Here is a 23496-nt window from a genome sequence, read left to right as displayed (position 1 = left end):
CTCTCTTGGTCTGAGGAACAGACTCCCTGGTCGCCTGAAATTTCAGTTTAATAGAGGATTGTAGATCCACCAATAAAACACTTTCTTGACTTATCAGTTTGATCCCTCACCTTAGCCTGGTCCCGGAGTGAAAAATCATCCTATTTCTTTGTAGAGGAGCTTCCACAGGCTCAGACAGACTGTGTGGTGCTAGGGGGGATACACCAGTGGGCCTGTGAAACAGGAGTGGCCCTGAATAATTTAACTATTCAAACCCTTCATTGCTCCAGCCCCCCTCATTCTGTATCCCAAGTGAAGTAACAAGACCCAGCTGGGGTGGGATCACAGCTCCCACAACTTAAAGGGCTCAAGTTGCTTTGGTGGTTAGACTATTGGCAACCAGAATACTGGACTTTTTATTGTCCAGATGGGAAAATAAAGATAAACTATAGAGAAGTTTAGCTTCCCACAATTATGAGGCACTTAAGGCATATCTTGTGGAAGTATGGAGCACGTGACTACAGCTTAGCGCTGATTTCTACGGAGGAGGCAGCAGTGCGAGACCTGTGGAGGGTGAGTATAACAGTGTTTGTCATTTTCTATGTCTGCAAGCCTATTCACAAATAAAACATTATCTTGTACAACCCCTTTAATATTGTTAAATCCCACACCGAAGCATTGACACCATATATGTTTCAAAAGGAAAGTTATTTGGGATTTACCCTATCTTCTGAGCAATGTAAAGCAAAGGTCCATTGGCACAAAGTGGCACTAAACAATCAGCTACTTGTTTGCTGGTTGGCGGTGGCTTAAAAGATAGTTTCCACAGGCAGACACTCACTGAACCACCTGTAATAGATTGCTCAGTGCACATCGGCTGCCATTATCCTGGCAATGAGAGTCTTGTTTACACAGGGCGATGTGCCGTCGAGACAGATTATCCTTTGTCTCCTGACAAACTAACTCTTTGCTCATTCGTTGGGTTTAAACAGCAGGATTATGGTGAAAGGAGCTTTCCAGAAACTCTTGTTAATTGTAAACTTTCAGTGTAAATGGACCTTAAGTGACTGTATATCTCTCATCTTTTCCAGGTAGCTGGCTCACCAAAGAGAACATTGTTTGCAAAGGCCATACTTGTGAGAAAGAATTGATTTCTGATATTCTGTAAAATTTACTTGACTTTCTCAGGCAAGAAGTAAGATTATGAGAACAACAAACTAATACCCCATAGAACATCTTCCGGATACCAACATAGTCATGTCCTTTATCATATTCTATTATTCTCTTGTAAGGTTGTCTGGTAATTGCAAAATAAAGGACCCAAAATGTCTCAATCTTAAGCCTTTGGCCACTGTCACACTTTCAGTATTGGGTGAGTTTTTACCTCAGTATTTGTAAGCAACAACCAGGAGTGGAACAATCAGAGGAAAAGTATAATAGAGACACGTCACCACATCTGTATTTATCACCCACTCCTGGTTTTGGCTTACAAATACTGAGGTAAAAAACTCACCAAATACTCAACATGTGCACATGACCTTAAAGTGTAAAGCTACATTTACACTGAAAGATAATCGTAAGAGCGAGTTCATAAGAACTTGTTGATTATCTTGCAGTGTCAACAGTTTGCAGATCACCCCCATGTAGGAGCAAAATGCTTGTTCATCGAGCGAAATGATCTTTTGCACTGCACAAATCGTCATCATTCTCGATAGTGAACTGTTCAGTGTAAACCGGACTCACACTACCAAAAACCATGGCAGCCTACTTTTGGTGATCTTTTAATATATTTCAAGCCGTGTGCATGAGTTTTTGGCAAATTCTTGACACTGCACAATTTCACTGCGTCAAAAATGCAGCGTCTTACAGCTCAACAAAGTGGATGGGGTTATGGAAACCTCGCACCCACTGTTTTTTGTTTTTTTTTTGTTACTCAGTGATCTGCAGTGCAAGTTTCAAATCCGCATGCAATCATGCATTACCTTGGCTTTTCCTTGTGTGGTTTGAGTGATCAGTCGGGGTCTCAGGACCAAAGATCGAAAGGGATGAAAATGTTTTTGTTTTTTTTTATTCCACCCCACATTAAAATTAGTAGGCATTATTCAACAATTAAACGTAGACTCAAATGTTGGCAATAAAAATCTCAATTTGTCCTTAAAAAAAACAAACCCACATAGGCTGATTGAACATACAAAAAAAGTTATGGCTCTTGCCTTGCGGCACTGGAAAAAAAAAAAAAAAAGAGTCTGGTCATAAGGGGTAAATAACAGAAGTTTAACATGAAAGCTTGATTGAAAGATGAGGCAATTTCCCGAATTCCCTTTGAACTGTCAATCTCTGTAGATGAATAGTCCAGGTCGCCGTTTCACATGTGGGATGTGATCCAGTGCAAGGACTGTACGCCACAGTCAGAAGAAGGAAGGTAGTCCAGCTTCAAGGAAAAACAATCTTCTTTTATCATGATTAAGGGTGTGTTAAGCACCTAAAACGCGTAGATGTTCGAGTTTTAGTCTGTCACTACTTTGTATTGTACACATAATAAAAGATGATGTCTTTTCCATGAAGCTGGATATCCTTCCTTAATCTCTAAAGGTACCGTCACACTAAGCAACGTATGTACTGTTTGTTTTTTTTTTACATTTTACGCTGGTAACCAGGGTAAACATCGGGTTACTAAGCGCGGCCCTGCGCTTAGCAACCCGATGTTTACCCTGGTTACCCGGGGACCTCGGCATCGTTGGTCGCTGGAGAGCGGTCTGTGTGACAGCTCTCCAGCGACCAAACAGCGACGCTGCAGCGATCGGCATCGCTGTCGCTATCGCTGCAGCGTCGCTTAGTGTGACGGTACCCTAACCCTACATGAGGTCAGACCGCTCCAACAGGGTACCATCACAATCTCTACTTGGTAATGGGTCTTAAAGGTCAAGTAGCAGACAACTCTATTTGGAGAGGATTTTGAAGATAAACACTTTTCCTTAAGATGCTTTACAACATGGGAGGACACAGACAGAAGAGCGCCCCTGTGCAAGAACGGTATAGGGGCCCCTCTTTGTGACAGATGTTCCTTGCTGCTTTGGAGGTGATAGTGGCCTCCCTTATCCATTGTGTCCCTGTAAAGCTGGACAAATGGCACAATGGTTAGGTGCTTGGCAAAAACCGTAACTTCTTGCACCTTGTTGGTGATATGTACTGAGTGTACAATGATAGTAGCAAAGATTAAAACATAATTAAAGGTCGATGTTCTGTATAAAGGGTGGACCTCAGACTCACTTTCCCTGGTGGGTCCGATGTACCCCACTCCAACATTGTTGTAACATGTGGTACCTACCACTAAGATTGCAATTACCATTCACTAAGCATTCATGTTACAACATGTTATGGTTTCTTAGTAAAAGTGATGGGTATGAAATGGAAAGGGCTGAAGATATGTTGATAGGTGTAACATCAAATAAGCAAACCACGTTTATGATTGTGCCCTTTAAATAAAACAAACACATTTTATATCTGTGGTGTCAAGAGTTTTATTTTGTCGGAGAAGAGCAAAGGAATGTCTTTTGTAAAGTTTGGCAAGTAGCAGCTTTACTTGGCCTGTGTGTGACACAATGAAAATATAGGAGACTAAGGGAAACAATGCCTTCCATTATTAATAAATATAACATGCCTATTGTCTCCTGATCATGGTACAGAGAACAAACCCGATGCTTGTTTTATCCTGCAGGCCTGGGAATCTGCAATTCTTGTGATATATCTATTGGCATCATGAAGTTAACAACAAACTCAAATAAAAATGAAATAAAAATATCATAATACTGTAATGTAACGTCTTAGGCTACGTTCACATTTGCGATGTTGGGCGCAGCGTCGGCGCCGCAACGCAAAACACATGCACAACGCAGCTTTTTGTGACGCATGCATCCAATTTTGGCATGATTTTCGGCGCAAAAAAACTGCATCATGCAGCGTACTCTGCGCCCTGACGCTTGCGCCAAAAATGACGCATGCGTCACAAAACGCTAGACAACGCATGTCCATGCTCCCCCATGTTAAATATAGGGCCGCATGACGCATGCGTCGCTATGCGTCGACGAGCCTGCGCACGACGCAACGCAAATGTGAACGTAGCCTAACTTGTCATTGGTCAATGGCCTGTGCAATGTTGAGTTATTTTAATCCTTTAAAATGAGAAAGCTTGTGTGGCACGTTGTAAGATTGTGCATGGAGTCATGAGAACCTTTGCTAGATCTGCAGTATACAGGATGGGCCATTTATATGGATACACCTAAATAAAATGGGAATGATGGGTGATATCAACTTCCTGTTTGTGGCACATTAGTATATGGGAGGGGGGAAACTTTTCAAGATGGGTGGTGACCATGGCAGCCATTTTGAAGTCCGCCATTTTAGATCCAACTTTATTTTTTCCAATGGGAAGAGGGTCATGTGACACATCAAACTTATTGAGAATTTCACAAGAAAAAACAATGGTGTTAACTTTATTCTTTCACGAGTTATTTACAAGTTTCTCTTCCCATGTTATTTAGGTGTATCCATATAAATGGCCCACCCAAAAAAGTTTGCCTCATCACTGAACATAATGTTCTGTGTAAACTGAAGGTTTTTTGTCCATTCTCTTTAATGGTGTCAGGAAGCAACCTGAAGTAACTGGATTCTACCTGACAGCATTAAAGTGAATCAGCAAAAACTGGATCCTGAAAGTATCAGGATTTGGCAGAAAAACCTGATTTTGCCTGATTTGAAAAAAAAAAATGAAAGTGTGAAACAAGCGACACTGGATGAGTGCAGCAGCGCACTCCAAGTGTCAGTGTGGGTGCACACAATGTGGCTGCAGGCTCGCTCTGACACCTGTCTGCTCTTGGCTTCCCTGTGAACACCTTCAGTGAAGAGGAGGGGTGAATGACAGCATGTCTCTATATCACTAGGCCTCTCCTCACTGAAGCAAAGGTTAGGTCACCTATTTTAATCTCTTGATGACTTTGAAAAGCTGAAGGTGTTAAAAAAAATGCTCAAAAGACTGAACCTGTGCGCAGCAAGTGAAGATGTTCATTCTTTTAGTGTTTAATTAGCGCTTTTTAAAGTTTTTTACAGAGTAGATCTGCCTTATATAGATGTCGTGTGCACAGACTCAGTGTGTGACGTCAGTAAGGGGCGCGACCACGAAAAGTGCCTAGGGCAGCATGAAGGCCAAATAGGGCCCTGGACATCTGTATTGGTGATTGTCCTTCCTGTCTCTGCTTCTGTCATCGGGTGGCACCACACTCTGGTTTCAGGTGACATGATACAACAACTCTACTTCTGTTTCCTCTGGGACAAGTGTGTCCAAGGTATCCTTTTTGAGTCTGCTATCGAGGGAACGTCACTGTTCTCTGCAAGCTGGGTGGTATTCTTCTAAGGCGCACTGACAGTGTACTCTGCTGTCGGCTCATTACTGCCTATCTGAGCCACATCTCGCCTCTGAAATGAAGGTCACAGATGATGCTTCGTTCCAGGGAAGGGGAGAGGCTGAAGCAGTGACCGCAGCCTCTGCCCCGTTTTTGCGTAGTTTGAGTATCCCAGCAATCACGGAGATTCTCAAGCAATGGGTCATGAAAAAGGAAACGGAAAAAAGGAAAACTAGTTAGATAGTGTAGATAGGGAAAGATAGGGATTTTTTTTAAATAAAGTATATTAGAAAATAGTTTAGATTATGGCATAAAATAGATAGGGATTTCGGAGGAAAATTATTTTGTATTTTGGACAACTCTTAAGCACGAATACAGTTTTGGTGCATGCGTGCAATATTATTGAGGCAAAGTATGGGGCATCTGTAATCTGGAACCGTAGGAAATCTATCCACTATACAAACTCAGTATACCAACCTCTGTTATTTCTATGACATCCAAGTCTCGGTTTATGGACTCCTGCAAATGTTATTTTAGGACATGTCTGTATGGCATGCATGTAAAAAAATAAAATTCTTGCTGGTCATAATATCAGACATATTTATAGCATATATTTATGACTTTATTCCATGTAGCTTATTTGGTAAATGTGCATTAGGATCTATTAAGTTACTTATCTCATAATACAAAGGGGGTGGAGAAATGCTTTCATATACGCATGCTAAAAATCTCCTATCCTTACCATAAAATGTTCACTTACCGACAAGGAGATCATTGACTTACCTTGAAACATAGAGGGCTTAAATATTAGATCATAGACTGGTGCTTTACAAGGTAACGAAAAACTAATTGAATCCTAAATGCAGGCAAGCTGTTTTGTATTACCAGAAATGACTATATGTCATAACAAAGCCTTTGCTGAGAAGTACTTGGCCGGCGTACAAACCGCATCATGTGCACCTCATGATAGCGGGGTCTACCTGGTGCCTTCATCTGGCATATGATATGGAGCCCTGGATCTAGGCTTTCTGCAGCCTCAGCGCCTAAACATTCTCAATGTAGGCAACAGAAATAGTTTGGGACCTGATATATTACATATATATCAAAAGGAAAATCTCCTACAGGGCTATTATATATTAGTTGATCTAACTCAATGAGTTTACATTGCACATTGACAAGGTTAGTATTGCTGGAAAACTAAAGCTGACACTGAAATATAACACTACTGTGGATTAATTACCTACATGAGATTTCTACTATTAGTAATGAGACTTGTGTAGGAAATCTTCCAATAGGTTAATAACCTTCTGACAAAGATACAATTTTTTTTTTTTAAGTGTTTGAAGTACCGTAAGTATGTAAATGTAACCTACACATTGAATTTAAAGGGCAACTAAACATATTTGATCTGTTATGGCCCTTGTTTTGTAGTGAGTCCTAAGACCTCCGTTTATTCTTAAGCATGAGCAGAGCAGTACATGGATCCATATAAGTTTATTGAGCGAGTTCATGTCACAAAGGTGTCCGGTCCCCCTGGAAGAACTGGAATTAAACAGTCACGTCGAGTACTGAATCGCAAGTCTTTAGAGATGGTGGAATTTGTGTCTCATGTTAAATGGATTTAATTTCTTCTAGTGTTGAAGTAGTTAACAACCCTTTCTATGCTGGGCAGAAACATGCAGCTTCATTTCAGCTGCTTCTGATCTGGTCATTACCTCTTCCTACATAAACTGGCCAGACCTTCTTGTCCCTGAAGGTGAAAGATTTGTCTTCCTGTGTTGTCTACTAAAGCTAAGTGGTTGAAGTAGATTTGTTGTAGTAGTGTTCTGTGGTTTACAATAGTACGTGTGTGTTTATCTGCTGGTCCCTGTTCCTATTTAGTTTATTCCTCCCTGTCCCTATCCTTCTCCCTATTGTTGTTTAGTGCTTTTGTATAATAGAGGTTTTCCATTATCCCTGTTTTGTATTTGTGTCTTGTTTACATTACATTTCTGTCCCATGCCTCTGGGGTGGGGGAGAGGGCAGATCAGGTTTTAACAGGAGCATAGTAAGGTTGGGGACTCAGGCCTTTTTACCTTAAAGAGTACCCCTTGGGCAGGGATTGTTAGGGTCCCAATTCCAGTGACAGTTTGAGGCACCCCTTCCTTACCGAAGACCGTCCCAGTGTAACAGTTCACTGCTCTTGCTAAAGGATATGCCGAGTGCTTCTGCAGCTCGGTTTGAGCAATCAATGGGGGTCTCCGGACCCAGATTTCAAGCACAACGCTACTATAAAGGGGCTAAAACACAACAAAATAATATTTACAAACTCCGTTGTCCTTTACATTACTTGAAATGACAGTCATGGTCTAATGGGAGCCAAATGGCTTTCTAGTGGTGAGGCACATTTACATTGGCGGATAATCGTTCACATTCTAACGTTAACGACCTATTGGTGAACAAAATTGTATAATATGAATGTGCCAAGCGATTGAACGATGTGTCCAAAAACGCTAGTTCATAGTGTATGAAAAAGTCATATACTTAAGAGCTTGCACCGATCTTGTTACATTTTTGTTCTGTATCTTAACTACAGTAGATTATTCTCGATTCCCAGTAGAAGATTAGATCACACAATCAGATGTAGTGAAATTGCAACAGATTTTTGATGCAGAATTGCAGGAAATCTGCTGCAATTGCCAGAACAATGCAAGTGGATGAGGCTTAAGGGTTTGTGCACACGTTGCGGATGTGGCTGCGGATCCGCAGAGGATTTGGTCCTGCAGATCCGCAGCTGTTTTCCATGCGGTGTACAGTACTATGTAAACCTATGGAAAACCAAATTCGCAGTGCACATGCTGCGGAAAAAACTGCGCGGAAATGCTGAGGTTTATTTTTCGCAGCATGTCAATTTTTTGTGCGGATTCCGCAGCGTTTTACACCTGTTCCATAATTGGAATCTGCAGGTGCAAAAACGCCGGCAAAATCTGCACAAAAAACACAGTAAATCCGCAATTAAATGCATAGATGCTTGTAGATTTCCAAATACACAACATTCTTCTTTTTTTTTTTTTGCAGGTCAGCAGATATTCACTGTAGGCGTCACACTTAGTAATGCATAAGAAAACTCAACACCATTAAGTCCCCATAAAAACAACAAAGTTGGCATATTAGGAATATAGAAATGTTATTTATTTTAATATTCTTTTAATTCTGGTAAACAAATAATCATCGATCGTAAAATATTTTTGCAGTCATTACAAATACAGTATTTTAAAATTAACAAAATAAATCTTTTGCGGTCCTCAGTAAAGCAATAGTGCACAGACTGCGGGCTTCAATCAGCAGAACGCTAGGACTCTAATCAGGTAGAAAATGATTAGAGAGAATTGATTGTCAGCAGAACACCTGTAACATCTAAAATGCTGTCCACCCCCCAATGCTAGGACCCAATGCTACAAGGAGATGCCTAAGGCTATGTTTCCTCAGGGCGTAATCTCTGCCCTTTGGACGCAGCGGATACTTCGCTCTGCCCAAAGCGCCGGCCTCACAATCATAAACTGGGTTATTTATCTTGCGGAGACGGAGCGTCACCGCAAGATAAATAGACATGCTGCGGTCTGGAAAGACGTGCCGCATGTCCGGTTACGCTGTGCTGTAACATCTGGACACTGGATTGGATGCTGCGGCTGTACGCAGCGTCCAATCTGCAGCTAATCCTGAATGAATCCTTAAAGTGGAAACATACCATAACTCAACTCAGCTTTCAGGTATAGGAAGCCACTGCTAAATGAAGTCAACAGGACAACTTGCCATCAACTAATAAGGTGGACATTACCTGAAGAATTTTGGGTTTTTTTGGATGTTGGACATAAGGGATACATTTTATTTAGCCTCTATGCTTCGTCTCATTAAAGGGAATCGGATACCAGATTTTTGCTGCCCTATCTGAAAGCAGCCTAATTTAGGAGCAGAGACCCTGATGCCAGCATTCTATTACTTACTGGGCTGCTTGCTGCAATTTTGATAAAATTTGCTGCAGATTTACTAATTCTCTGAATGCTGAGCTCTATATAACCCCAACCACACCACTGATGCACAGGCAGAAAACTGCCAATTATTGATGGGGAGGAGTTATACAGCACTCATGAATATGGAGGACTACATGGCAGCAGGTCTACTAGTCCTCTAGCGATAAATTCACTGTTTTATCATTATCAGAACTACAGAAGGCAAACTAGTAAGTGACACATGGTTGGAATCAGGGTCTATGCCCATATATTATTCTGATCTCAGATTAGGAGGCAAAAACCTGGTTTTAATAAGCTGTATTGGCATCCTCCTCACCTTAACATAGGTGTAGTTTATCGCCATACAAAACATTATTCCCAAGGGCCCCAGACACCAGAAGCTTCGGGGTCACATCTGGGGTCATCATCTGGATAATTGATGGGAACAGAATGATTGTTGTAGTACTCCAGACGGTAAAGAAGCTTCTTCACCACTTCAGGATATTTCTCTGACAAATCGTGCCTTTCTTCAGGATCATGGACAATGTCAAATAACCAGAGATTCTTTCCTGAAGACTCAAATGACGGGAAGTAGCCAATGTCTGAAGAATTGGGTGGCGGAAACCAGCGATCACAACCTGTGAAAAAAGTACAAGATGTGGATTTAAATATATGATACTCTAAAGATCACCGTCTCCTGTCATGGGTTTAAATCATAAGGAGATAGGCAAATGTGCTGGATATTAAAAAGGTTGTCCACTACTTTATCACTGATGACCTATCCTCAATGATAAAAGTAGTGGACAAGAGTCATCATTTCAGGTTTTTGTTTTCTTTTCAAACTCACTTTTCCTTTTTTGCCTTGTGGTTTTTATTACCTTTTTAATTTGCGCCAAATTCTTCAAAATGACGCACTTGGGCAATGAATTTTGGACAAATAAAAAAACACATTTTCTCTTTAGTCTTTTCTACAAATTTTTAGAAGAAAAAGGTTCTGTGGCTCTCCCTCGAAGCATCAGGGTGTCGTCACCCACTGCCTGTCGACGCCTTGCTATGGCTCCTCCCCGCTTGCGCACACAAATATCTAGTCCCATTGTAATTCACTCACTTAAAATCTGAAATATTCCTCAAATCTGATTTCACCTTTCTTAACCCTCGCACCGCTATGGGATAACTCACAGTTTCCACCAGGTAAAGAGTCTATTCTCATCTTTTCGTTCTTGGATTGCTGCAAGTATCACTAGATTCCAACACTTAGTTAATGTTGACGCCCTTCTCCCATTTCCAGCTCTCCAAGAGAAATGTAACCTCCCTTCTAGAGAAATATTCAGTTATATACAATGCAAACATTTCATTTTCACCATGTTAAAGGGATTCTGTCACCCCCTCCAGCCGTTAGAAACTAAAAGAGCCACCTTGCGCAGCAGTAATGCTGCATTCTGACAAGGTGGCTCTTTTAGTTATTGGTGCAGTCAAAGCAGAAATAAAGCGTTTTATAATTTCGCAAAAATACCTGACTTTAGTCGTGGAGGCAGGTCTTAACCCCCCTGCTGCACACGCCACACTGCCGTCACTCAAGGCTTCTTCGGCGCCGCCCCCTCCGCGCTGTTTTCAAATCAAATCCGGCGCCTGCGATGTTTTGTTCTGCCTGGGGCAGGCGCAGTGAGCGCTGCCCGTCTGACCTCAGATGCAGTCTCGCAGATTGCGCCTGTGCGGCCACCCAGCTTGTGAATCCCAGCCCCGCAGTGTGTTATGCATTATGCACAGTGCGGGGCTGGGATTCACAAGCTGGGTGGCCGCACAGGCGCAATCTGCGAGACTGCATCTGAGGTCAGACGGGCAGCGCTCACTGCGCCTGCCCCAGGCAGAACAAAACAGCGCAGGCGCCGGATTTGATTTGAAAACAGCGCGGAGGGGAAGAAGCCTTGAGTGACGGCAGTGTGGCGTGTGCAGCAGGGGGGTTAAGACCTGCCTCCACGACTAAAGACAGGTATTTTTACGAAATTATAAAACGCTTTATTTCTGCTTTGACTGCACCAATAACTAAAAGAGCCACCTTGTCAGAATGCAGCATTACTGCTGCACAAGGTGGCTCTTTTAGTTTCTAACGGCTGGAGGGGGTGACAGAGTCCATTTAAGGAACTCTGCTCCATCGTACATGTTTACTGTTGTGAATTCTGCTCTTGGGCTCCCTCCCAAGATGGTTGTAAGTGGTAGCGCTGCTGTCTCTGAATCGCAGCATTTATCAGGTGTGTTCACTTTTTGCAATTTTGACTGGGCTATTTAGTCTTGCTTCACCCTTTAGTCAGTGCCAGTTGTCCATTGTTCCTGGAGGATTCACATCCCTGCCTGGTCTCTTCTGCTTTGCAGTTCATTTCAACAAAGATAAGTTCTGGCCTTGATTTTTGCTGTCCACATGCTGTGGCCTTATTGTTCAGTTCTTTTCCATGTTTTTTTCTTGTCCAGCTTGGTCTGTATAAGGATTTGTTTAGCCAAGCTGGTATCTCTGGAGATGCAGATATACCCTCCATATCTTTAGTTAGCTGTGGAGATTTTTGTATTTTCTGTGGTGGATATTTTCTAGTGTTTTAATACTGACCGCATAGTACTCTGTCCTATCCTTTCTATTTAGCTAGAAGTGGCCTCCTTTGCTAAATTCTCATTTCAGTCTGTGTATGTTTTTTCCCTCTCCTCTCACAGTCAATATTTGTGGGGGGCTGTCTATCCTTTGGGGATTTTCTCTGAGGCAAGATAGTTTTCCCTTTTCTATCTCTAGGGGTAATTAGTCCTCCGGCTGTGTCGAGATGTCTAGGGAGCGCTCGGTACATTCCACGGCTACTTCTAGTTGCGGTGTTAAGTTCAGGGTCTGCGGTCAGTACAGGTACCACCTTCTCCAGAGTACGTCTCATGCTGCTCTTAGGCCACCAGATCATAACAGTTTACACCATTTGAGCAAAAATGTCGTCAGAACCCTCACGTTTCTGGCTCCATCTCACTGATCTATTCTCATATAAATCACCCTATACATAGGGGAAATTTAACAAATACTTCTCATTGGGAATCGGACACTGAACTAATTCTGACTGATTCGGAATGGTCCCAAATATGGTCCTCCCCTACCGGTGGCATACAAAACACTTTAATTTTAATGTTGGAAACAAACTATAAAAGGTGCTAATCAGGTGGTACCTGACCCTTGCCAGAGTGGCCAAAGTCGTTTTTGGCTACTCTCCCAATTGCTTTAGAAGCTGCTGTTCTATTGGAGATATGTACATATGGTGGTTATGCTCCATAGTTCGTAAACTCTGGATCCCTTCCATGACAGGCCTCCCCTCCCTTCCTTTCCTTATATAAGCTGTCTTTTTATCGCATCTTCTTTAATCAAACGTTTTATATTATAAAAACAATATGTTCAAATTCTTCATAAAAATATATCATTTAAAAAAACAAACAAACCACGGGAAACATCTGACCTCTGTAATTGCAGACAAAGGTTTCTGTACCAAATATTAAGTTATGTTTTTCTATTGTATCACTTATTTCATGCAATACAAATGCAAATTAATTATGTAAAAATCATACAATGTGATATTCTGGATTTTTTTTTTTAGATTTGTCTAAAGGTGTACCTACAAAAAAAAAATCACAGACTTCTCCATTCTTTGTAGGTGGGAAAACTTGCAAAACTGGCCGTGTATCAAACACTTATTTTCCCCACTGTATATGGGAAAAGGCAAAAGAAAAAAGGCATTTACATAATTAAAAACTTGGTCTTTGCAATCTAAATATTTAAGATGTAACTGAAAAGTCTGCAGGGCAGATTCATTTTGCTGAGCAAACTTTGCAGATTGCTGAACACACATTAGACGTTACTGTGGAATACATTGCTTCAGCACCACGGAATGTAAATCCACATAAATAAAAGGGCAGAAATGTGGAGCTGGGGAAATGGGATTGCAGAGGAAAGGGCTTTGTGCTATACGCATTTTAAACCAGCCTTTCATGGCACATTTCATAGTGTTTAGGTCATGGCACAAAAAAGAGAAAGTAAAATAAATACTATGGACTTCCTAAATCGTGACATTTATTAGTCATAGAAATGTGAAGGCTGAAGCTGAACAGTTCTACGTACAGTAGTTGAGATTCTAGGGTGTTAGGTTTACATTAATATCGGGGAAACTGGAGTGTGAGAACATCACGGAGAAATACATGCACTCAGAAGGAAAAGTCATAGAGATGTTACTGATCTAAAAACAAAAAAATAGAAATAACATTTTTAAAACATCTTGATTTCTCCCCTATCGAGTATGAGCGCCACACACAGAAATCCCCGCACTTACAGCCTTGGCTGCTATCATTGAGGAATGCAAGAGGTCATGAAAATCATCAAGAACCGCTGCTGGCAGCTCCCCCTACAATTGCAGATGATGTCCCAAATATGTTCAAAAGGGGAGACAAGACCAGAGACCCTGCAGGCAACAATACCATGTTTAGGCCACAGAGGCTGCGCACGAGCAACATGGCGTTGTTGTGTTGAATATTGACTCCTGGGATATTTTGGAGAAATGGTCGCACCACTTGTTCCACTAAAGTAAGTGTAAGCTGTGTATCAGGAATGAAGACTAAATGGGGCGGAGTATCATACATTATGCCAACATACACCATAATCCTGGGAGTAGGACCAGTGTGATGTTCACTCGGAAAAACCTCTTCAGGACCTCTAGTCTTCATTTTAGCGACACCAAAATTGTCTCCCATCGAGCACATCTGTGACGTCATTGGTTATCACAAAGGGAGCTGCCAGCAGCGGATCTTGATGATTTGCCCAAGTAGCAGAACAGTCCTCAGACAAGCAGTAATATCCTCAGTGACAGCAGCCATACATTTCCAGAGATATTAGGCCTCTTTATTTAATGTTAATTTTATGGTCTTTATGGAGAATTCTCCACGCCCAGTGATTCTTTTATAAGCTACAGAAAACATACGATTAGCATTGCTCCTTTGCTGAGTGTTCCCTGCCATGATTACAACAGTCAATTATTGGGACTGGGTGTTCTTTACCCCTTAAGAATGCTACCAATTTTTGGTACTTTGGTTTTGCTCATCTTTTTCCAAGAGCCATAAGTGTCTTAATTATCTGTTGAATTAGCCATACGAGTAATTTTGCAATACACCATTCACATCACCACATACTGTACTTAGAAATGGGGATTTTTTTTTTAAATATATATATTTTTTAAATTGGGAAAAGGGTAGTGATTTAAACTTTTGTATTTAAAATATATATTTTTTAGTTTTAATTCTTTTTTGTCACCCTAGGGGACTTAAACCTGCTATTGTCTAATTGGTTGTACTAGGTTGATGGTGGTAAAGATCCAGTACACTGGACCCTAACCCATTGCCTGGGGCCCCAGATCTCTAGCAATTCACATGTTATCACTTATTTGACACATTTTTATAGATGGATAGTCAGATAGTGCTAGTAAAAATGGGCGCTTTTGCCATTTACAGTTTATTAAAATTTACAACCATTCGTAAGATAGTAATACTTTTCTTTATTTACAGCTTGTTGTCTAGGAGACAGACCACCACTGTAATTCTAGCAACAATGGCCTAACATGCACAGTGCTTACAAGTGCTTTTCTATTGAGCTTGTAAGTGCTGCTTTAAAGCTGATCAGGATCTCTGGAGTGCACTGTTGGCTCCTAATCCTGGTCAGCGCCAGCACTGTGTTTACAAGGTAGGCATCAGCGGTGGTCGGTCACCTAAGCAATGAACTGTAAATAAAAGGAAAAGTGTCAATAGCTCAAGAACAGCTGCAAATTTTAACAAACAGTAAATTGCTAAAGTGCTTGTTTTTACAATCACTAGCAAACAATATCCATCTAAGAATCAAAGAAGATTTGAAGAACTCTTTACTAACTTTATACAATATGGTGAGAACTGATGGCACTTTATAAAAGAGGGATAACATTTACAGATGCCCACATTTCATGTAATATGGCAGAGTTAGCACAGATGTATACTGCCTGCCTGCAATATGAGCAATATCAGTCATAGCCACTATAATAGATTGTAAAAAATAAAAGTATTATTCCATGTAGTCTGAGTTTTGAATACAATGAACTTCCCTGGGGGAGGGTAGTGACTGTCAGTATTGCAGGGGGTAACAGAGTTTCCAGTGTCAGATGTATACTCCTTGGCACAACAGATAAGTGATACCTGGATTTCCAGTTAGTAGTTTCCATTTCCTGTGTCGAATTGCAGCATGAACTGATATATCGAACAATGAATTCTCCCATGTAGAAATAATAGGCTTGGCGAAAGGATTGCTTGTCTCTTTATTTGTGGAGCCTGTGAAAAAAAAAAGAAAGTGTTATATGGCCGTATACAGTTTCATCCGGTAACCCTAACACTTTACAGTATCATAAATCACTAATTTGTAGCACATCTCTACTATATAGTGTATAGCAGTAATTTCCAGCTATTGTGTAACTACAACTCCCAGTATGTACTGACAACCTAGGTCTGCAACTCCATACCGGGTAAATAGTCACACTGGTATTACTGGCTTGTACAATGTTCACCATATTTTCACACTTACAACCAGGGGCGGACATACCATTGATGCAACTTATACAGGGGCCCAAAAGGTAAGGGGCCCACTTCCATCTCCAAAGCAGGAGAAATTAGCTCAGTGATCTGCAAAAATGTTACAAATCTGAAGTCCAGCTAGGTTCTGATTGCTCCCTCAGGTCCTAATCCCCTATGTCCGTACTAAAAATAGCAGAAGAAGGAGGGGTTGTGTGCACAGTTTGTAGAGGGGAGAAAGTATCTACAGCTTCAGGGAAGGCAGCAAAAACGGGCTATAGAAAAGGAGGAAAGCACATGAAGAGCAAATAAGTGCAGGGTCGAAGCTGTGATGATGTGTGACCTAATCAATACTGCAGCATCTCGGATACACAGAGCTCACATCCAGCCTCATACAAGAAAAAAAACAACTACATATCAGTTTTAATAAAGCAAAGATTGTAGACAAACATAGTGCACATTTTTTTAACTAAAGCACTAACATAAATCATATAAAATCATTTTTATTTCATTTGAAGGTGGGGCTTATGGGAAAAACATTTTCTACAGCATTAATGGTTCATTTACACTGCAAGATTATCTTGAACGAGTGGTGTCATCAGGTGAAAGACGTTGCACAAAAAATCATCGTTCTCGGCAGTGGACTTAAGTACAAAGGGTTTTAGCTACCGAGAACAATGGCAACCTGTGTGTTCTGAATGATCTATTACACATTGTTCAGTCTGAGCGGGGATTACGGCCTGATGGTGTAAACTGGTAAAAACATCAAAAAACACTAACACATCGGATAGCATTCGTCTGAGTTATACGCCCTAATGGTGTCTCCAGACAGAAACTTATATTAAATCAGTCAAACATGACAGACTCTTGCCATTAAAAAACAAACAAGGAAACAAAAAAAACAAGCATATGGGTAAGTTAGAAGAGATGGTTGTGAGCCAAAAAGTTATTATCTAAACTTCATAGGCCCAAGAAGGATCCATAAGACGCTCCTGTTCCATCTCTTACCTACCCGATACAGGTTCAACCTTTGGGATCGCCATCTATCATGAAGACTAGGTTCCCCGACTAGAAAAGTTTGAGGCCGCTGATCGGAAATCCAGGTTATATGGTACATTTAGAGAAGTCGTCGGTGAAAAGAACGCTCATTGGAAGACTTTTTATGATTTTCTACCCAACAATCTAGCAAAATGCTCATTCGTCAAGTTATTGGATCATTTAAACCAGCACAATCCCCCCCAGAAAAAAAACATAGTCATCAGCAGCACATCGTACTGTATAAATATGGTATGCGCTGCCGATAACAAGATACTGTGCAGGGACGGAACAGGAACATCTGCCATAGCTCAGACCCGTGATTGTTCATCAGTCACCAGTGGGCTTGTATATAGCCGATCGGTGCTCATTAAGGTGCACTGAGAGGCCGAAATCAGCACTTCTAACTGCACCACTAGGCTCCTACCATACCATACTATCATCTGAATGGAAGGTGACATTCGTAGTAGTTTCACCACACAGGCAAAGAAGGCATCCAATGACCAGCATGTAATAAGGAAGCAAAACAGAGATAAGGAGCAGAGATCATTCCAGGGGTCATGATCTACAATGACAATTTAAAAAGCTCCAGAGAGAAGGAAGGAAGTCATTATTGACAGGAGGGATGACACTAAGATTTTCTATGGAAAATAAGAAAAAGTCATGAAGAGGTAGATAACTAATAGAAGAGATAACGATACATTACATTGTCTAGTAATCTAATCAGGAGGAAGTCATAGAGACAAATGGACAAAGACATCCTCATCCATAGTACACAAACGTCCTGAAATGGATTGCAGGTCCATAGGGCCCATGTAATCTTCTGACAGATGACAATCTAAATGTTTGCATTTTTTGAGCCATCACTGCTAGACAGGAATGTGTCATGATTTTTTTTTTTTTAATAATTGGACTTTTTGTTAAAAAGTGTATACAGTTAAATAGTGTTTTGAGGTTTTTCATTTGCAACTTCTTAATTCTGGGAACTTCCATTTTTATTTGCTGGTGTGTTAGTGTTAGAGCACGTTGCTTACGCACAGCAAATAAGGCAGCCCGAGGCCATAGGGGATTGCCATCAGCGTCTGACAGAATCTGCTATACTGTGACTGCCTCAGCTCTGAGCTGGACACAGGTCATAGGTGCCCAGTCCATGGCTGTAGTCCGAGCCCGGTGCCATTTTATTATAGCCAAGCACAATTACTGGGCTACCACTTCCCTCTGTTACCTGTAGTATCTGTATCTGACTGAAGCTTTAATCACAGTAATAACATGAGGGCGCAGGTTTGGGCACTAGCACTGGGGGGCGATTTTATTTAGTATCGCGTACTCAGCACAGGATTGAGTCGAAGTCACTAAGACTGCCTTGGTGCCTGGAACTGATGACGAGCACTCACAGGCTTACTACAGTGATCTGAGCGGAGCCGTCATGTCATGGCACACAGATCACAATAATTACCAGTGAGAGAGCACAGATCTGGGCACCATGGCTGTGGCTTCATCCAGCGATGAGTACACATCACTGGATAAAATCACTGTCACTCTAGGGCCCAGATCTGTGCTCATCGGATATTACTGTGATCTGAGTATAGCAGTGATATAATGGCTCTGCTCAAATCACAGTAAATACAGTTGAGCTGTGTATCTAATCCTTCATGTGTGATACAGTCTGCAAAGCCATGTGTCTAATCTTATTATGTGAGATACAGTCTGCTGAGCTGTGTATCTAATCTTATGTGATACAGTCCACATTGCCATGTATCTAAATCACATCATATGTGATAGTACATGGAGTTAATTATCTAATGCTCTCATATATGATACAGTCCACCAAGTTGTGTATCTAATGCGATTATATATGATAAAGTCTGCTGAGAAGTGTATCTAATCCTATAGTGCGTGATAGTTCACATAGCCATGTATCTTAACCTATTTATTATGCGTAATACAGTCCACTGAGTTGTGAATCTAATTCTGTCAAGTGTGAAACGGATTGCTGAATTGTGTACTTACTGCGATCTTAGCACTGCATCCGCAATGATATGACTGCTATGCTCAGATCAGTTTTATAGAGATTTGTGGGTGGCAATGTTGAGGGCATTGTTGGGAGGGTATGTAACGACCACTCTACTTTTACATAGGATCTTTTATAAGATTACCTGTGCAATCACAAACCAAGCTTAAAGTTCCCTGAACTACCCCAGCCTTCTGAATGTCCTACTACTTTGACAACGTAACAAGTCAACGGGAGCGAACATAAAGATCCTGTTACAAGTGCTGCCCGAATCTGTATGGAAACAAACAACTGTTAATAGGATCATTTGGTCCCCATTCAGTTTGCATATTGTTGACAGCACATCTCCTGTTTACACAGAAAGATGTGCTTCAGGCAATGATTCTTGTCATGTTTACACAGTCCAATGATTCTAGGACTGAGCATTGCTACAAACTCTTATTTGGCTGATTATTGGCCTGTGCGAAAGAGCCTTAAAATCCCCAGGCTGCAGTTTGTTTTAACGTGATCACATCGACATTCGCTGAAATTAAGAACTGGGCTCAGCGGCTTGTGCCGTCGACTGGGACAGAGCAGCTGCGGTCAGCTACTGGCTGCAGCGTTGTCGATGTGACATCACCGCTGCTGACAATATCAGTTGCCGGGAGTAGGTGAAGAGATCAGTGGTGGACCTAGGGAGGGCAAGAAAAGCTCTTTTTTCCTAAAATACACTACTGCCCGAGGACAGGGCTTTTCTGAAACAACAGAACCTGTTTTGAGGAGTTTTCTTGTCCTTTTTATTCTAAAGTCAGGCGTAGCAGAGCCAAAGAAATAAAAAAATATATTCATACTTTCCAAACACTCCCCAGCACTGCTGCCCGATTCCCTTATTGGTTTCTGTGGTATAGATTTGTATCAGAATTAGACTTTCTAAATCTGTCATTCCAAATGTGTGTCTACAAGCCATGCTCACCGGTAAACCATGACCACTTGTACAACTTTTATTGAGTCAAATACAAAAATCGAACATGCTTCAGTTTATGACATTTTGCACAAAGCTGCATATTGTGACAAAAACGGACTTAAGTTGATTAATAAATCAGGGCCAGTGTTCCTATAATATAGTCAGTGCTTTACAGGATATAAACAGAATGTCTGAGATCCTCATCCACTTTTATGGCACCAGTTGAAAGACTTTGTCTTGGGACATGTTATTTGAAGACCACAAGCATCAGATATCTCAATGAGAAGTGTTTCGGCTGCATTGCTTGCCTCTGCTCTGTGGTCACAATGCTGTAAGCAGATTGCTGGGTTTTATAAATCTGCTGGGATGTGGGTATATATGTATACTTTAAGGGCACATCATAGCCTGAAGTAATCTCTAAATAGTTAACATACGAGAGCTGGAGAACCTTCTAGTCTAACATTAGTAACATGATTAAAATGTGAAATTTGACCTTATTTTTCATCTAGAATATGATGAAACTAATATGCGGAGGCTGAATGACGAGATACTTGGTTTTATCCATGGGTTTTTCACCTCTTTTCTTTGAGGGCTTTTTCCCATTGCTGCCGTAAGAATAATTCTTCAGAGTTAGGCCTCATCACACATCAGTTTTTCACGTACAAGTGTTATCTGTGTTTTCATGGATATCACTCGTATCTATGACAGTCTATGGGGCTGTTCACATGTCCTTGATTTGTTGCAGACCGAGTGGTCCAAGAAAAATCCCAGAGAGATGTCTGATATCAATCCAGGTGTCAGATCAATCTTGACAATGAAAGACTATGGGTCAGTGAAAAAAATCGGACAGTATTCGAAAGCCATCCGTATGCTGTCCGGTTTTCATTGACGACTGATAGGAGTAGGTGGAGAAATTTTTATTTTTTTAAATGTTTCTTATCAGTGAAAAAACTGATGAAACTTTCACCATATTTTGATGAAAATCAAATGCCCCTCTAATGAAAATCACTGAAGAATCTCAGTCCGTTTTTCTTGTACGTCAAAATACTGATATCTGAATGAGCCCTAAGGCTGTTTTCACACCGACGACATAGATCCTTCCATCGGAAGGTCCATTACATATTTGATGAGAAGAGTCAGCAACACTGATTATTGCCATCAGAGTCATGGACACCATGTACGAACACAATGCAAAGTGATAGGGTCCCAACTTTGGTATCTGTTGTACGATGAAACAAATACCAAAACATTGCTTCCACCATAAACAGAAGCCACGATGGAGATGTGGACAGAGCCTTTTCCATTTAATTTTTACTAATAAAATAGTTCACTTCAATGTACATTGATAGTTTTATTATTGGTATCATTATGGTTATTTATTTTTATTTTTTTGCATATTGTAGCCAAAACCTTCGTTTTTGGTTATCTGTTTGACGTAAGTCAGTACTCACCTTACCTAATTTGAGCAGCAAATCTCAAAAAGAGGCCACCTATATAGCGACCATCTATTTCCAGTTTTTAGGCAACTGTAACTCTTCCTTTTCTTGCTCCTAGTCGCTAATCCCAACCCCGACCTCAGCCTTGCTCCAGCATTAAACCTTTGTCTGCACCCTTGGATTTGTCACCTGGTCACTACAGTTCTACTCCTGGCCTGTCTTAAATACAGTTTGTCTCATCGCTTGGCTTTTTTCACCCTGCTCCCTACGCTGTTAACAATCTCTGGCTGCAAGTTCTTCGGTAAGCCAACCATTGAATATTTAGGTACATGCAACATGGGAATCTTGTGCATATCTCCATTAATCATGAAGAACAGGGAGATTCTTTGTAGTCTAAGCTGCAATAGATCACACATGTCAAACTCTGGCCCTCAGAGTGATTATATTTGGCCTGTGAAGCCGGGGACTATGTGTGGCCATTATACTGTATGGAAGACTATCTGGGGCTCATTATACTGTATGGAGGACTATGTGGGGCCATTATACAATATGACATTACAAACATTTCAGTTATTGTGTCTTTTTTTGTTCAAGTTTAAGGTTTGGGGATTTTTTTTTCAAAAAGCGTGGAGTTTAAGATTTTTTTTTAATCTTCTGCATCCGAAAGAAACATGTCTAAAAGTGTGTGATCCCCCCCTATAAAAAAGGGTCACCAAAAATATGGTTGTAAACAAAAAAATGTATTAAATGCATGATGTTTATAATAAGCACCTAACAAACACTACAAAAGTTAGTCTTAAAATAACAAAATAAAAAAAAGGTAATAAGGCAGAACGTGGCAATCTTTTCTCCTACTGCAGACAAGGCGGAGGGGGGAGGCTTCTGCAGCAGGACAGTTGTCTTATAGCTACATACAGGAGGGTGAGGAGGAGTGACACGACTGGTGTCATGTGATAAACAAAAATTTTTTTCACATATTTCTCAGTTTTAATCATAACATAATATAGGATCAAAGAAAAGGTGCAGATTATTGGAGGAATTGCAGATATATATACGTATGTATATTTTACACTTTTAAGCACTTCCTGCATTTAGTGCACCTTTAAGTTTGTATATTAGTTTTTCACTGCAATGCCATTTCAACATAATTGGAGAACCTCTTAAACAGTTATCTCCTCTTAACCATCTACATCTCAGCACCGGTTATGAATTATTGAACAAACGGGAGATATTTTTTTCCTTTTCCGCCATCTAACTAAAGAGACATTTTGTGACCTTTTGAAACTTTATGGTTATAATGAATTTTATGCCGAGCCCTGTGACTGTCTCTAACTTTATTGAAATAAATAAAAAGTGAAGAATAGTACTGACCTTCATTTTTTAAGAGGTAATTGGATCCAGCATTTGAGCGATTGATGAGGCTTTGGCCATTATTCTGCGCTCAGAGAAATGACTCGGATTATAAATATATATGAAAACAGACTATTTTACCCTAAGTAATTACACAGTAAAACTTTGTTCCTGTGTAGATTTACATTCTAACAGAAATTATCACTGGAGAAATTTTACTGGAGGAACAAACATACTATATAATTTCGCTTATAGATGCTGTCAGCTGCTTTATAACTACATGCGTCTCTGTCATCGAGACTGGGTGGGTCCAGAATGCGGTCATTTATGGCTAAAGGTCTTATTTGGTGGTCAAGCTAAACTAGCAGTATGCAGCTGGAATTGCTCTCTTTGAAGTTGTAGACTATAAAGAAAGTTATGCAGACTGCTGTTAGCGCGACAGACATTTTATCAACTTGTATACAAGCATCGACTGTAAACCACAGGCGGCTGCTGCACATCTACTGTGCGCCACCATAACTGGGATGTATAATTACGGTAGATCGCATTAATGGTTCTCAGATGAAAACAAGTTAGCACTGATCCACGGGTTAGGTAGGTGATAACTTATTGATAGGTGGAATCCGACCATTAGAAACAGCACCGATCGTAAGAATGGGGAACATTTATCACTGACAGGGCATTTTTATCCTGGAGCGTCATTTGGGATGTCTGACCGTAGCTCCATTCATCCTCTTTGGGGGCTTCCAGAAAAAGCCAAGTG

The 23496-nt window shown here is 40.8% G+C and overlaps 1 protein-coding gene across 1 annotated transcript in view; it reads right to left on the bottom strand.

Moving 5' to 3' along the window:
- Positions 1 to 8519: 8519 nt before the first annotated feature.
- ARSB (arylsulfatase B) overlaps positions 8520 to 23496 on the bottom strand; it is a 151153-nt gene continuing 136176 nt past the window's right edge. The window contains exons 7-8 of the mRNA XM_077286989.1: positions 15590 to 15721; positions 8520 to 10005 (exon numbers count right to left, since the gene is read on the bottom strand). Coding sequence (XP_077143104.1) covers positions 9740 to 10005; positions 15590 to 15721 — 398 coding nt within the window. The 3' untranslated portion in view covers positions 8520 to 9739. The remainder of the gene's footprint in view (positions 10006 to 15589; positions 15722 to 23496) is intronic.

Source organism: Ranitomeya variabilis, chromosome 1, assembly GCF_051348905.1.
Source record: "Ranitomeya variabilis isolate aRanVar5 chromosome 1, aRanVar5.hap1, whole genome shotgun sequence".
NCBI classification, from domain to species: domain Eukaryota; kingdom Metazoa; phylum Chordata; class Amphibia; order Anura; family Dendrobatidae; genus Ranitomeya; species Ranitomeya variabilis.
The sequence above is the reverse complement of the archived record's forward strand: the minus strand, read 5'-3'. Positions and strand labels throughout refer to the sequence as shown.